This window comes from Pholis gunnellus, assembly GCF_910591455.1.
Source record: "Pholis gunnellus genome assembly, chromosome: 2".
Taxonomy (NCBI): domain Eukaryota; kingdom Metazoa; phylum Chordata; class Actinopteri; order Perciformes; family Pholidae; genus Pholis; species Pholis gunnellus.
Window position 1 is genome coordinate 4,878,981 of NC_136536.1, and position 12,558 is coordinate 4,891,538.

General features: G+C 40.4%; 1 protein-coding gene across 1 annotated transcript; it reads left to right on the forward strand.

Annotated features, from left to right (window-relative positions):
- Positions 1-299: 299 nt before the first annotated feature.
- cdh26.1 (cadherin 26, tandem duplicate 1) lies at positions 300-9,707 on the forward strand. The gene is made up of 19 exons (XM_079178635.1): positions 300-367; positions 2,525-2,584; positions 2,698-2,790; positions 2,890-3,045; positions 3,136-3,280; positions 3,381-3,550; positions 3,658-3,786; positions 3,876-4,061; positions 4,149-4,405; positions 4,886-5,031; positions 5,137-5,367; positions 5,460-5,681; positions 6,117-6,238; positions 6,353-6,427; positions 7,158-7,223; positions 7,442-7,561; positions 8,187-8,225; positions 8,411-8,482; positions 8,946-9,707. Exons 1-19 carry the CDS (start codon positions 341-343, stop codon positions 9,162-9,164), a joined length of 2,535 nt encoding a protein of 844 aa, XP_079034761.1. The 5' UTR covers positions 300-340; the 3' UTR covers positions 9,165-9,707.
- The last annotated feature ends 2,851 nt before the right edge of the window (positions 9,708-12,558 follow it).

The window sequence follows — 12,558 nt, forward strand, 5'->3', positions numbered from 1 at the left end:
TAACGTGAGCTATGGAGCTGGAGGGGGTGCACACCTGAGCCGAGCCCGGTTTCCTCAGCACAGCCGGAAAGCCCAATAACTCCACATTATCTTTCACAAAATATATTTACATATAGTACACTCCTACTGGTCTTGCCCTAATATTTAAATAGGAACATGGCATTTGACAGACCACATCGCCCACAATTGCACACCAGGACAAACAGCCTTTTGTTAACTGCAAAGTCAGCCAACCTGTTGCCTGCAGGCATTGTGGGCTGTCTTCTCTGCACTCTTATTCAAGCTGACTTTGACTCTCCTGGATCACTCCCACACAGGATATCAAGCAGAGTGGACCGAGATGAGGACCATTTCCCTGCTTCTGTTGGTAGGCATGACATTCTTAATCATCTACAATCATAGCAAGGCGCCATACAAGCAAATATTTGAATGACATTGAACGCGAAAAACAAAGTAAATGTTCAACTTATTCGGTTTAATCGCAAGATGTTGAGAGTTGTTGCTGCTTATGATTACTTGTAAACGTGAGAATAAAGGCACATGCAGCTATTCAGGTTAAAAAGTCAGCAAGCAAACATCAAGCAAAACCTGTCATGAGTTGTGTTATGTAAACGCAGGGCATGTGAACATTGTAACATGAGCCCAGCCACGGTCTCAAACCCTGCGGTGTTTTGGCTCACATGCGTCTCACCTTTTTTGCGGTTGTGCTGCAAGGCGGCTACTATTTAGAGAGGAAAAAAAGAAACCGGCTTTACCAGTGTAGTCCTGTGTTCTGGAGAACTTCTTTCATTTAAAAAGATCCCTCAGTTCTTGCATTGTAGCTTAGTTCACTGGAACATGTCATACATCTGCCTGAATGAACTAACTAATGAGCACTAGGTAGGTGTCACACCTTAAATTCCAGTAAAATTGGTTTTAACTGTTCCAAAATTCCTTCGAAAAGGTTTTTGTAAACACACACCTATTCTAGTATCACGCTGACTCATAGATCAACATTGGAGTCATGAGGGGAAAGCCACATGCATGAGCATTACACCTCTGAATCTCTGCCAACATTTCGTTCAAGTTTAATGAAATGAAAACAAAACTGCTTTCACTCTTTTGAATCACTTCTTAAAAGAGACTGGCTTTTATGTGATGTTGTGTCTTTAGTGCTTTATTTTATTATTGATTTTACTAAATTATTTAACGAAATTATCTCATTTATTTATTTCTTAGTTTATTTGTATCGTATCGATTGGTTTTATGGTTTTATCTATTGTACTGTGTTATCGGGGTTTAACTCTTCCCGTAGTTTGTTTGCTTTGTTGGGCCTCACTGCTGAGCCTTCTGTTGTTTTATTGCCTTTTATCTTGATTTTGCTGCTTTGTCTGTCAAAGCTCTTTGTAAACTCTGTTTTTAAAGGTGCCATATAAATAAAGTTATTGATATTATTGAATCAGATTATCAGGCCTAAGTATGATGTTTTCCCTGTGGTCACAGTGCAGTGAAAAACGTATACATGCTCCACCCTATGTCAGTCAGATGATTGGTAGCTTTTATCCAGAAGAAGGCAACATGCTGGTTGCTGGTTGGCGTCCGGCCTGAGACCTTTGTTGTATGTCATTTCCCATCTTTCTCTCCCCTCTCCGTTCCTGTCACATCTCTACTGTCAGCTGTCTAAAAAGAAAAGAAATAATGATAGAAAATTCTGAAAATCAAGGCTCACTTACTAACTTCTTTTTTGAACTTTTGACCGTGGGCCATGGAGTTCAGCTTTAAGTAGGCCGTGGGATACGATCGAAAGAATGTAAAATATAAAAGTGTACGTGATTCTCACATCACTGTCAGTAAAAGGGTCAGTTAAATAGGAAGTGGCTGTGGGGTGACACTGTGGCTTAGGAGTTAAAACGCACAGAGCAAAATCCACGAAGTTACCGATTTGTATCCAGGCGGGGACATTTACGTGTCTCTCCTTCCCTCATTTCCTAATTAACAAAGGCATAAAATATCATAGAAATGAACAATAAGAGCAGTGACTCACATGCTTTGCTGTTGATTGAAGTTTTGATTGATGTTTTTTCCATTATAGCTGCTTTAGGGGTTCATCTTCACTGTCCGTAAGACTGATTTCATCGAGACATGCTGTTATTTTCTCTCACTGCTATTACCGGTAATTACTGCGCTAAACATGATGCGCTCCTGCTCAAAGGCAAACTGTGGGGAATTGGTTGGTCGCACTGGTTTCCTCCCAGAGTCTAAAGAAGCGCAGCTTGAAGTTGTTCTAAGTGTGTTTGCTCTGTGACAGAATGTTCTCCAGCTTCCCATGACAGAGAATACGAGGGGATAGAAAAGGAATGAATGGAGGCATCTACGTTCGTTATCCCAGCAGCGAAATACAGTGAAGGAGAGTCAGAGAGACAGAAAGTGAAAGCGCAGTAATAAATGTATCACTAAAAGAAAAAAAATTGAGTAAATGAGTAGTGAATAAAGCGTGACGTGAGGTACCTGTCATGGTGTTTTATTATCCCTTTTTCTGTTGTAGGTTGCGTTAACAGCCCTGGCAGAGTCTCACCGCGAGACACACATCGAGCGCGCAAAGCGGGTAACTTCCTCATGTTTGGAAATCCAAACTCCTGCCAAAATGTTTTCCTTCCAACAGAACATTTTTACAATTTTATGTTTGATATATATATATATATCTGCTGGTTTCAACAGGAGTTTTTGGTGCGTTCCAAAAGAAGATGGGTTTTGTCTACAATTGAAATTGACGAAGAAGATGATGGGCCTTTCCCGAAGCAACTTTCGAAGGTGAGGACATCAGTTAGAAAATTAAATAACCAATCAATATCCTGGCTGGGCGAAATGAAGGAAACAGTAACAGCTCCATGGTTTTTGTCTTGACCCCAGATGTATAATGACAAGACGGTTGTTTCGGGGCAAAAGTACCATATAAGTGGGATGGGTGTGGACCGGGAGCCGTTTGACGTGTTCTCCATCGACGAAAACACCGGAGTCGTCTATGCACTCAAATCTATCGACAGAGAGGAGTTCGAAATCTTCCATGTGAGCTACCAATCCCTATGATGATTAATACATTTTATGCAGATTTATAACTATTACAAATCATTTTCACACGTGTACCTTTACCCACAGATCCAGTTTGATATCTTAAGCAAACTGACGGGCGAAAGAATAGACAACGAACTATCTTTCAATGTAGAAGTAAATGACATCAATGACAACCCGCCAATGTTCGAACCTGACTTGCATGCCGATGTGGATGAAAATGTTGCAGAGGGTGAGTAGCACAAATGACTCATAGAGTGCGCATATTATCTGAGTGTAGTCACTTCTAAAACACATTCACCCTGTTTTTGCTTCCTCCTTACTTCTTGAAGGGACCGCTCTGGTGCAGCTGCTGGTCACGGACAGAGATAAGAAGAAGACGCGCAACTCTACGTTCACCATCAGCATGATTTCACAGAACCCGCAAGAGCCCAAGATTGAATTGGTCGTGTTGTCTGAAAGCATTGCCCACCTCTCCTTTAAAGGATGTTTTGACTACGATGTGAGACTTACTTACATGATACCTACATCAGTGGACAGCTGTATGTACATGGAAACACACACACACACACACTCTCTCTAAAATATCATCTTTTCTATATGTTTCAGAAAATAAAGAAGTATGAAGTTATTCTTATTGCAAGAGATCATGGAACACCGTCCCTCTCCTCCACTGGCACTGTTACTCTCAACATTATTGACAAAAACACTCATCTGCCGACGTTCAAGAAGGAGCAGGCACTGATTCTTTTAAAAAATTATTATCATTAATTAAGTTGCTTTTTAGAATGTTTGATGTTAAATATGAAACTGTTCTGCCTGTCCAGTACAACGGTGAGGTGAAGGAATCAGTCACCAAGGACAATGTTGTGAGGATTGCGGTAGATGACAAAGACACTCCCAAAACTCCCGGTTGGCGTGCCGAATACTTCTTCATAAAAGGGAATGAGGGAGGAAACTACAAAATTGAAACTGACCCCGTCACTAATGAGGGTGTTCTGAGTGTCATCAAGGTAATTCTGCTTCAATTGTTGACAGTGGGCCAAGCTAAAAGTACAAAATATAAACAAAGCAACCTAAACTTGCGTGTTTCTTTTCAGGCCAAGGACTTTGAGACGACAACTTACACTGAACTGGTGGTCGGAGTGAAGAATGAGGAGGATTTGTTTGTTTGTGGCACAGCCAAACCTCCGACTCCAAATACAGTCAAGATCAAAATGAAAGTGATTGATGTCAATGACCCACCTCGCTACGAGAAAGATTTGTATAAGGTGTACGAGGAAGAGGAGGAGGAGCCAGGAAAGGTGCTGTTGATTCCGAAGGTTTACGACCCCGACTCCAATATAACCCGTATCAGGTTGGTGTCTACATACTGAATTATGCTTCCTTGGCACATTGTCAATAGAGGCCGACACATGCTGGATTTATCAGGTGGTTGCCAATAAAAAATGTTTGAAAAGATCCGATAACAATATGTTCAAAATGGTGACCAAAATGTGTAATAAGATCATTTGATTGCTCTCCGGTGGACCAATTATGTAATGGTTCCACTGTTTCTAAACTACTGCAAACATATTTGCCAGTTTAATATTGGCGAGCAGACTTCATAACCCAATATTGATATGTCTGCAATAACCTGCTGATTCATTGCTCGGGGGCCTAATTACGAATGTAACATCAAACGTCTAGTGGAAAATGATCTGACGAATTACCTGGCATACTGTATACAACAAAAATGACTTACACTGGTACCATTTTGATTTGGTTTCCAGCAGCTGCAATTAATGCTTTTAAATAATATGTTCTGCTCCTGTTCCCCTTTTCCTTCTGTGATCAGACATGTGCTGTTAAAAGACCCAGCTGGCTTGGTGAAAATAGATGAGAAAACAGGAAAACTCACAACAATTAAGAAGATGGACAGAGAGTCCCCCTTTGTCGATGAAGATAGCGTTTACACAATCATCATCGGAGCCATAGATGATGGTACAAAGGAGCCCTACTGGTTATTCTAATCAAATACAAGCTGGATGATGTGTTCCACTGGTAAACTTAATGCTTTTTTTTTTTGCCTTTGCTGTGGCTACACAGGTGAGCCTCCAGAAACAGGCACAAGCACTGTTCTGGTCTACCTACGGGATATCAATGACAACGAACCAGGCCTGGTCAACGATGGCGTGGTTTTGTGTGGAAACAAGGGCAACAAGGCCATGGTGCCTGCCGAGGACGCAGATGTCAATCCTTTTGGTGGGCCCTTCACTTTCTCCCTGGGTAGTGATGACAAAGATGTGACGGAGCGATGGAAACTAGAGCCTTCCTTTGGTCAGTACATATCTGTGAACCCTCCTTACTACACACACAGAATTCTTAAAATGGAAGGGACTTTACACACCTCTCTTTACACCCTTCACCAGGTGAGGAAGCTGGGCTCGTTAGCCTGGGGACACTTCCTTTTGGTAACTACTCAGTGCCCCTGGTCATTAAGGACCAACAGAGCTTGATTGGACTTCACACCGTGGAAGTGATGGTGTGTGACTGTGGAGAGGGAGATGTTTGCCTCAGCAAAAACCCGCCTACGTCCAGCCTTGGGCCAGCGGGCATTGGACTTCTCTTTTTGGGACTCTTATTACTTTTGCGTGAGTATGGTAATCATTGGCAACATTTACAAACTCATAAAGTTCATGGTCAAAATGCAAATCAACTTCTCTGAGGAACTAAAATTGGTCGAGAATGTTTTTTTTTTTATTTTTTATTTTGGGCTATTTTGCCTTTATGATAGACTCGACAGATTGACTAGAAAGGGGAGAAAGTGAGGGAATGACGCGACTGTCAGTTAAGTAATAGATGGGTGAGGATTCAGTATTTATAACAAACCAATCAAATAGCTCAATTCAACCATTACAAGACATTTTTTTATAATCTTAAAATTAAATATAATTCTGTCCTCGTAGTTTTTTGCCCAATGGTTAAACAAAATGCGTGAATTTTTTTTTTTTAACAACCTTTATTTGGTCGAGGAAGTTTCAGGAACGCCTTGACTTTAACAGTGTCATTTTAATGTGTGTCTGCAGTGCTGCTCCTCATCATTAAGTGTCAGTGTGGAGCTAAGGATTTCCAGAAAATGGCCCCGGTGCCTGAGGGCAACCAGTCTCTCATCAACTACAACCAAGAAGGAGGGGGGTCCGCATGCATGGTGGGTTGTGTTGTGCGTGCGCAAATTACAGGGAGTAAAACAGTGACAGTATGTTAATAAACCAGTCACACCCATTTCTGGGATCTACTTGTTCTTTCTATCTCTTCTCTGCAGAATGAGCCCATTCTGGTCATGACTCCCACAAACGGCATGACTGTGACAGATGGCCTAAAAATGGGCACCATGCAGGTACTCCTCCTCCTCTCCCCCCTCGGCCTCTCGCTCCCCTTTCTGTGGTTGACTTTTTCTCAGGCCTCAGGTGTGTTAGTGTGGCCGCAAATTACAAAAGGGTGTGTCAAAAGGCAAAAGTCATAAAGCACACAAGAGAAAAACACACAACACACATTATTGCGGAAAAGTTAATGACAGCTATAATCCAATTACTTTCGATACTGTTTTTTGGCTAACTGAAGTGACGACAGATAGACAGGTATGTGACACATTTATGGCATGAATTGCAGGGTTTGCACAGCGTTGCGTAACAAGTAGCTCAGAAGTTGACTTTAAGCAGTACTGTGATACAAAGAAGACATCTTGTATTGTCTGGAGTAGTTTGCAGAAGGGGATTACCTGAGATATTGTGAAGGCACATATCACATTTACTGCAGTTAGCCGCAAAGCATTATGAAAGTTTGAATGTGACATAAAGTTTGGTTGTGCACCAGCAGACATATAACTGTGTCAGGAGTTGATTGAATGTAATGTAAAGTCTTGATGACATTTCAGCTATTAAGAATTGCTGCATATGATTCAAACCTACAAGTTTTATTTTCCAAGCGTTGATCTTGTGGCTAGATTTCCCTCATCAAACACAATGCTTTGTTCAATACCGTTTAAAAAACAAACAAAAATAGAAGGGAATTTTTTTACCCGCCTCTGCTTGCAAGGTTTCTTTATTATTTTTGCATCTCTCACCTAGAAGACCCAGACGGCTCCAGTAATGGCCCAGGACACGTCTATGTTCAACAGCTCAGCGCCCGCCATGGTGAGTACCAGGACTATAAATAGACTCCTTTGTGTGTTTGCTATTCTACAAGACAAAGAGTCACGATGATTTAGAGTCACGTTTACAGCAGCTGACTGAACTTGTTTGAAGGATGATTTAGTAGCTTACTGTGGTGGGTGCGGATAAGACTTACACACCTGTAGTTGGTATTAGGCAGGGCCTGTTGCTGTCCTAACCTGACTCTGTGTCCTCTACAGATGAACTCTAACATGAACTTGCAGGGCATGCAGCACCAAAGAGACACACTCAGAAGCCAAGGAGGGCAGATGAGTGGTAGGCAGATGAGTGGTGGGCAGATGAGTGGTGGGCAGAGCGTGGTGAGTGACTGCAGCTGTGATTACAAAAGTTGCCTTTTTTTGCCACGTTTTCAAGTGTTTTATCGCGTTGCTCTGATAGGTGTGTTTTGTAGAACGTCTGCACACAACCTCCTTTAATCCACAAGGAGGCGCCACCACATTTGTTTTAACGCTCCATGAGCAACGACTGTTTCCCACAGTCTGTATTGCACAGATGCCCCCCCGACCGAGTACAAGCAGGAGGCTTTTTCTCTGGTCCCATTGGTTTGAATGTATGAAAAACAACCTTACCAGATTTCTTATGATACACACTATCTACTTGTATCAGAACATATAAAACACGTGTATGTGTAAATACAGCAGTTTAAAATATATATAACTGACTATACAATCACATGTATACACGCGTATGTGATTTACGGTTCTGTTTGATTTGATTGCGTTCCACTGAGATATGTTTCTAATATTTACTCTCATACTTACTCTACCCTTACTGATAAAAATGAGGTGAATCCTGATGCAGGTTAAAACTGTTTCTTTTTGGCATGCTTTTCCTGAAGGCGAACTGGTTTGTTTTTAATCCACAAATACAGTGACTGTAAGTGAGGGTAATAAAGACTGAATCTGTTTTTTTCCTTAATTTCAGTACGCTACATGGGCTTCAAACAAGACGAACGCCTATCAGGTAAATAGTGGTCTTCATTGAATTAGTATATTTTAATAAGTAGGTCAAATATAAACATCTTTGACTGCACTGTAAACACTTTCTAATGCTTATGCACTATTTTAATTAAGAAGTAGGAAGCTAGTACATGTACATTATATATATTTACCTATGGGTATACATTATAACCTCCTCTCTCCGAACAGGGAGGCTCCTCGGGATACAACCACTCTGTAAGCCTGTTGTCAAGTAAACTCATTTCAGACCACATCGAGAAGGTAAGAGAGCCACATGTTGAAGTGTCTTTGGACACCGTAGTAAGACCAGCACATTGCATCTGCATTAAACTTCAGCAATGCTCATTTAGAGTTGGTAACATGGATGAAAACAAAATCACGACAAGGTGGTTTAAATCTGCTTTAAGCAATGAAATAAGTAGAAGGTTACTGCGAGGAACTTTAATTAACTGGTCTCAATTTAGTACTGATGCCTCTGTATGATTTGCATAAGTAAACATGACCATCAGCGGGAAGATTGGCTATTTCCATATAGTTATTCTTGACACAGGGATGTTCACAGGGACTGCCAGAATCAACACAAAATGAAAGTTCCTCGCAGTCACTTTAAGTCCCATAAATATAAAATTATACTTCCAGACTGAATGTCTTAATATATGTATTTTTGATGTATGTGTTTGACAAAATGACCCAGAACTCTTTTTATGATTCCTCAATCCCACAGAGAATGCAAGAGATTGATGGAAACCATGTAGGCCGGCCAGAGTACCAACCCTACGAGTACGCCTACGAGGGACAGGGCAGCACAAGCGAGTCGTTGGATGAGCTGTCACTCGGCAACCTGGGGGATGATTTGATGTTTCTGAATGATTTGGGGCCAAAGTTCAAGAACTTGGCAGGCATCTGTCACCAGACAATTGAAGAAAAAGACATACAGCTTTAAAAGGCCACTGCTGGACTGAGATTCTTTTACCAAGAAAGTTGCTCTTCGACTCAAGTTTTAGATCGTGATTATGGACTGGTCTGACTAGATCTTTGGCGAAAAGATGCACCACAATGGTTGGATTTTGTACTCGGGCATTTTGGACTTCAACATCCCACACATTTAGAGTCAGATGTTGTGTATTAGCATCAACCCATGAAACAAGGATTATGTGGTAGACGCTGTATTTTACCCGCTTGAAGAGGGGATTAATGCACCGAACAAACTGTCATGCTTTGGTGATTTTGACATGTTGGGCTTTGACAGAAACAGGGTGTGTTTGCTTGTTTTTTTTACTTTGCTGCTTTAGGAATGATTGGGTGTCAGTGCTGGAGGTTGTGTCATAGCACTATTTTTTTTAAATATTTGTATGCTTTAAACTGTGTGTTTATCTGTGGAAACTGGAATATTTCATAATATATAAGATATTTTGTTCCTGCCAGTCACACTGGCTGGAAGCCTAACAAAGAGAACCCTTTTGTTAATAAAGACCAGCAGAAATCAGCTGAAATCAGTCCTGTTTATCAGTAATTGGCCAGTGGTATACTGTGTATCTTGCAACGATACATAGTCCATTACTTGCTTTGTTTTCTTGTATGCTTTTTTTGCATCTGCTGTCTGAAACATGCATTCTTTGAAATGCTGTATTTGGGAGGACATTGGCCATCACTAAAGGATGTGCTGGTAGCAACCTTTTGGGGTGAAATCTTTTTACTTTTTACTATTAGAATAACTATAATAAAAATATACAAAAAAAACATACTGTTTCAGTAGTTACAACCGATGTTTGGGAGTAGTAATCTAATTAAACTAGTAGTTCACTACACTTTTGCAGTTGCGTGCTGATAGTTCAACTACATTTATATTTGTATAGCTATTCAAGTAGTTAATTTAATTTTGTGTCTTTTTTTTTTTAGTTAACTACTGAAACTACAAACAAAAATGTGCCATTCATGGAAAGTGTGTTTTTATTTTTATGCTACTGTGGCTTCTCTGCTGTCATTGAACCAGGAGCTAAACCTCAGGGTCAGAAAAGTGAAGCCAATGCTGAAGTATTTCCATCTAATGGCCATCAGGGGGCGACTCCTCTGGTTGCAAAAAGAAGTCTTATTGTATAGAAGACTGTGAGAAAATGACCCTTCTTCCCAGTTGTTTTATTACCTCAGTATACATTGTAAACATGAGTTTATGGTCTCAATCTCTAGTTTCAAGTCTTCTTCAAAACAGCATGATGTTCATTTAGTCCATTTAGAGTCCATTTAGTGTCAAAGTAGATGATGAAGCAGGGTATGCTGTAGGGCGTGGCTACCTCGTTGTTGACAGGTTGCTAGCTCTGCGTTGTCCGGTCTGGGAGTTGTCTCTGTTTTTGTTTTACAACTTGAACCATTTCACATTTCATGTGTTTTGCACTCATGAAAGTTATTTCTAACATTCTGGTTGCATCAAAATGTCTTATTCAGCATTGTACTTAGCTCCAACCGCTCGTGTCACCACTGGTTGCAAAAAACCACGGCCAGAAACCAAACATGAGGCTTCAAAACGTCTCGGTGACGGCGTCATCTTCTTCAGCAAGTTGTTAAGATTGTACAAGCCTGATGTCACAAACCTGACAAGTAAGACAACAGGACGAATGCTCAAGTTGGTCAAACGATCTTGAAAGGTGCAAGTCATTTCTTTCTTTTTTTTGGTTTATGTATGATTCATGAACAAGTGAACACATTTAAAAACTAAATTATTAAGTGGCATTTGTTGCTGACGTGTGACTTTTTTTTCACATGCCAGCAATATGACTTAAGAACCTGTAGTTGGTATTAAGCAGGGCCTGTTGCTGTCCTAACCTGACTCTATGTCCTCTACAGATGAACTCTAACATGAACTCGCAGGGCACGCAGCACCAAAGAGACACACTCAGAAGCCACGGAGGGCAGAGCATGGTGAGTGACTGCAGCTGTGATTAAAAAAAGTTGCCTTTTTTTGCTGTGTTTTTCTTGACAAATGTTTTATCACGTTGCTCTGATAGGTTTGTTTTGTGTAGAAAGTCTGCACACAACCTCCTAAATCCACAAGGAGGCGCCACCACATTTGTTTTAACGCTCCATGAGCAACGGCTGTTTCCCACAGTCTGTATTGCACAGATTTTTGTTTCTATCTATTCTTTACAGAACCACAGAGATTTTGAAAAACAACCTTACCAGATGTATTATGATATACTGTATCTACAATCAGAACATATAAAACACGTGACTAATAATTGTCTTCCCTGAGTGCTATCTGGTTCCAGTTTTTTTTCTTTCTTTTTTTTTTTAAATCCACAAATACAGTGACTGTAAGGTCAAGTGAGGGTAGTAAAGACTGAATCGGTTTATTTCCCTAATGTCAGTACTCTACACTCTACAGTCAGATGTTACAAACCTGACAAGTAAGACCACAGGCCCATTTTTTAAACAAATGCTCAAAGTTGATCAAACGATCTGAAAAGGTGCAAGTAAATAATTTTATGTATGACTTGTGAACAAGTGGACAGTTTAAATTAAGTTGCATTTTTTGCTGGTATGTGACTTTTTTTGCATTAGATTATTTTATATTGTCACATCACATGCACTTTGTCAATTTGATCTTTTATTTTCTTTATCAAAGTACGATAAACTAAATTTAAGTAGCTTTAATTAACCAAACTATATTTCTGTCCAGGGCAGCTTTGCTTCCAGTGTGAAGTTAAATGGTAGCTTGCAAAGCAGCTTCCCCAGCGCTGGTTAAGGATGCATACTGTAATTAAAGATTTAATTTTTAACGACCATCATTACTTGTATTGATTCATCTTTTACACCTGCTAGATGAAGAGGTTGTCGGTGAGGGAGTGGTGACAGCAGAAATGTCATACAGCCTGAAAGGTTATAGAGTTGAGTTGGGTTGACTGTTCTTTCATCCTGCATATCATTCAAGTGATAATCCCATTTAACACTGTGTTGCATACCTCAGGCAATTTCATTACCCATGACAGCGGCTGTCTACAGTGTTGGTACTGTAAGAGCTACATGATGGTTGTTTGGTTGCCAAACAACCATCAAGTTGTTTGGCAATCTTATAATAATAATAAGTTTAATTTTGACTGTTCCCTGTGTACACTGTTGAAAGTTATCGTAAATGCCCTTCAGTCTTTTAGCAGAAGTGGCAGAACTTGTTTTTTTGATTAATCTACATAACTGCATCAAATAGATGCCAGATGCAGTTAAGGTGTGGCATAAAGAGTCATTAATAAAAAAATCTGACAACCTGACCTCATTTGATTTGCTAACTCAGTAACAGAGGACATCCCTGCAACTATACAGGATTTTGGAAAACGTTTTCTGCAGCA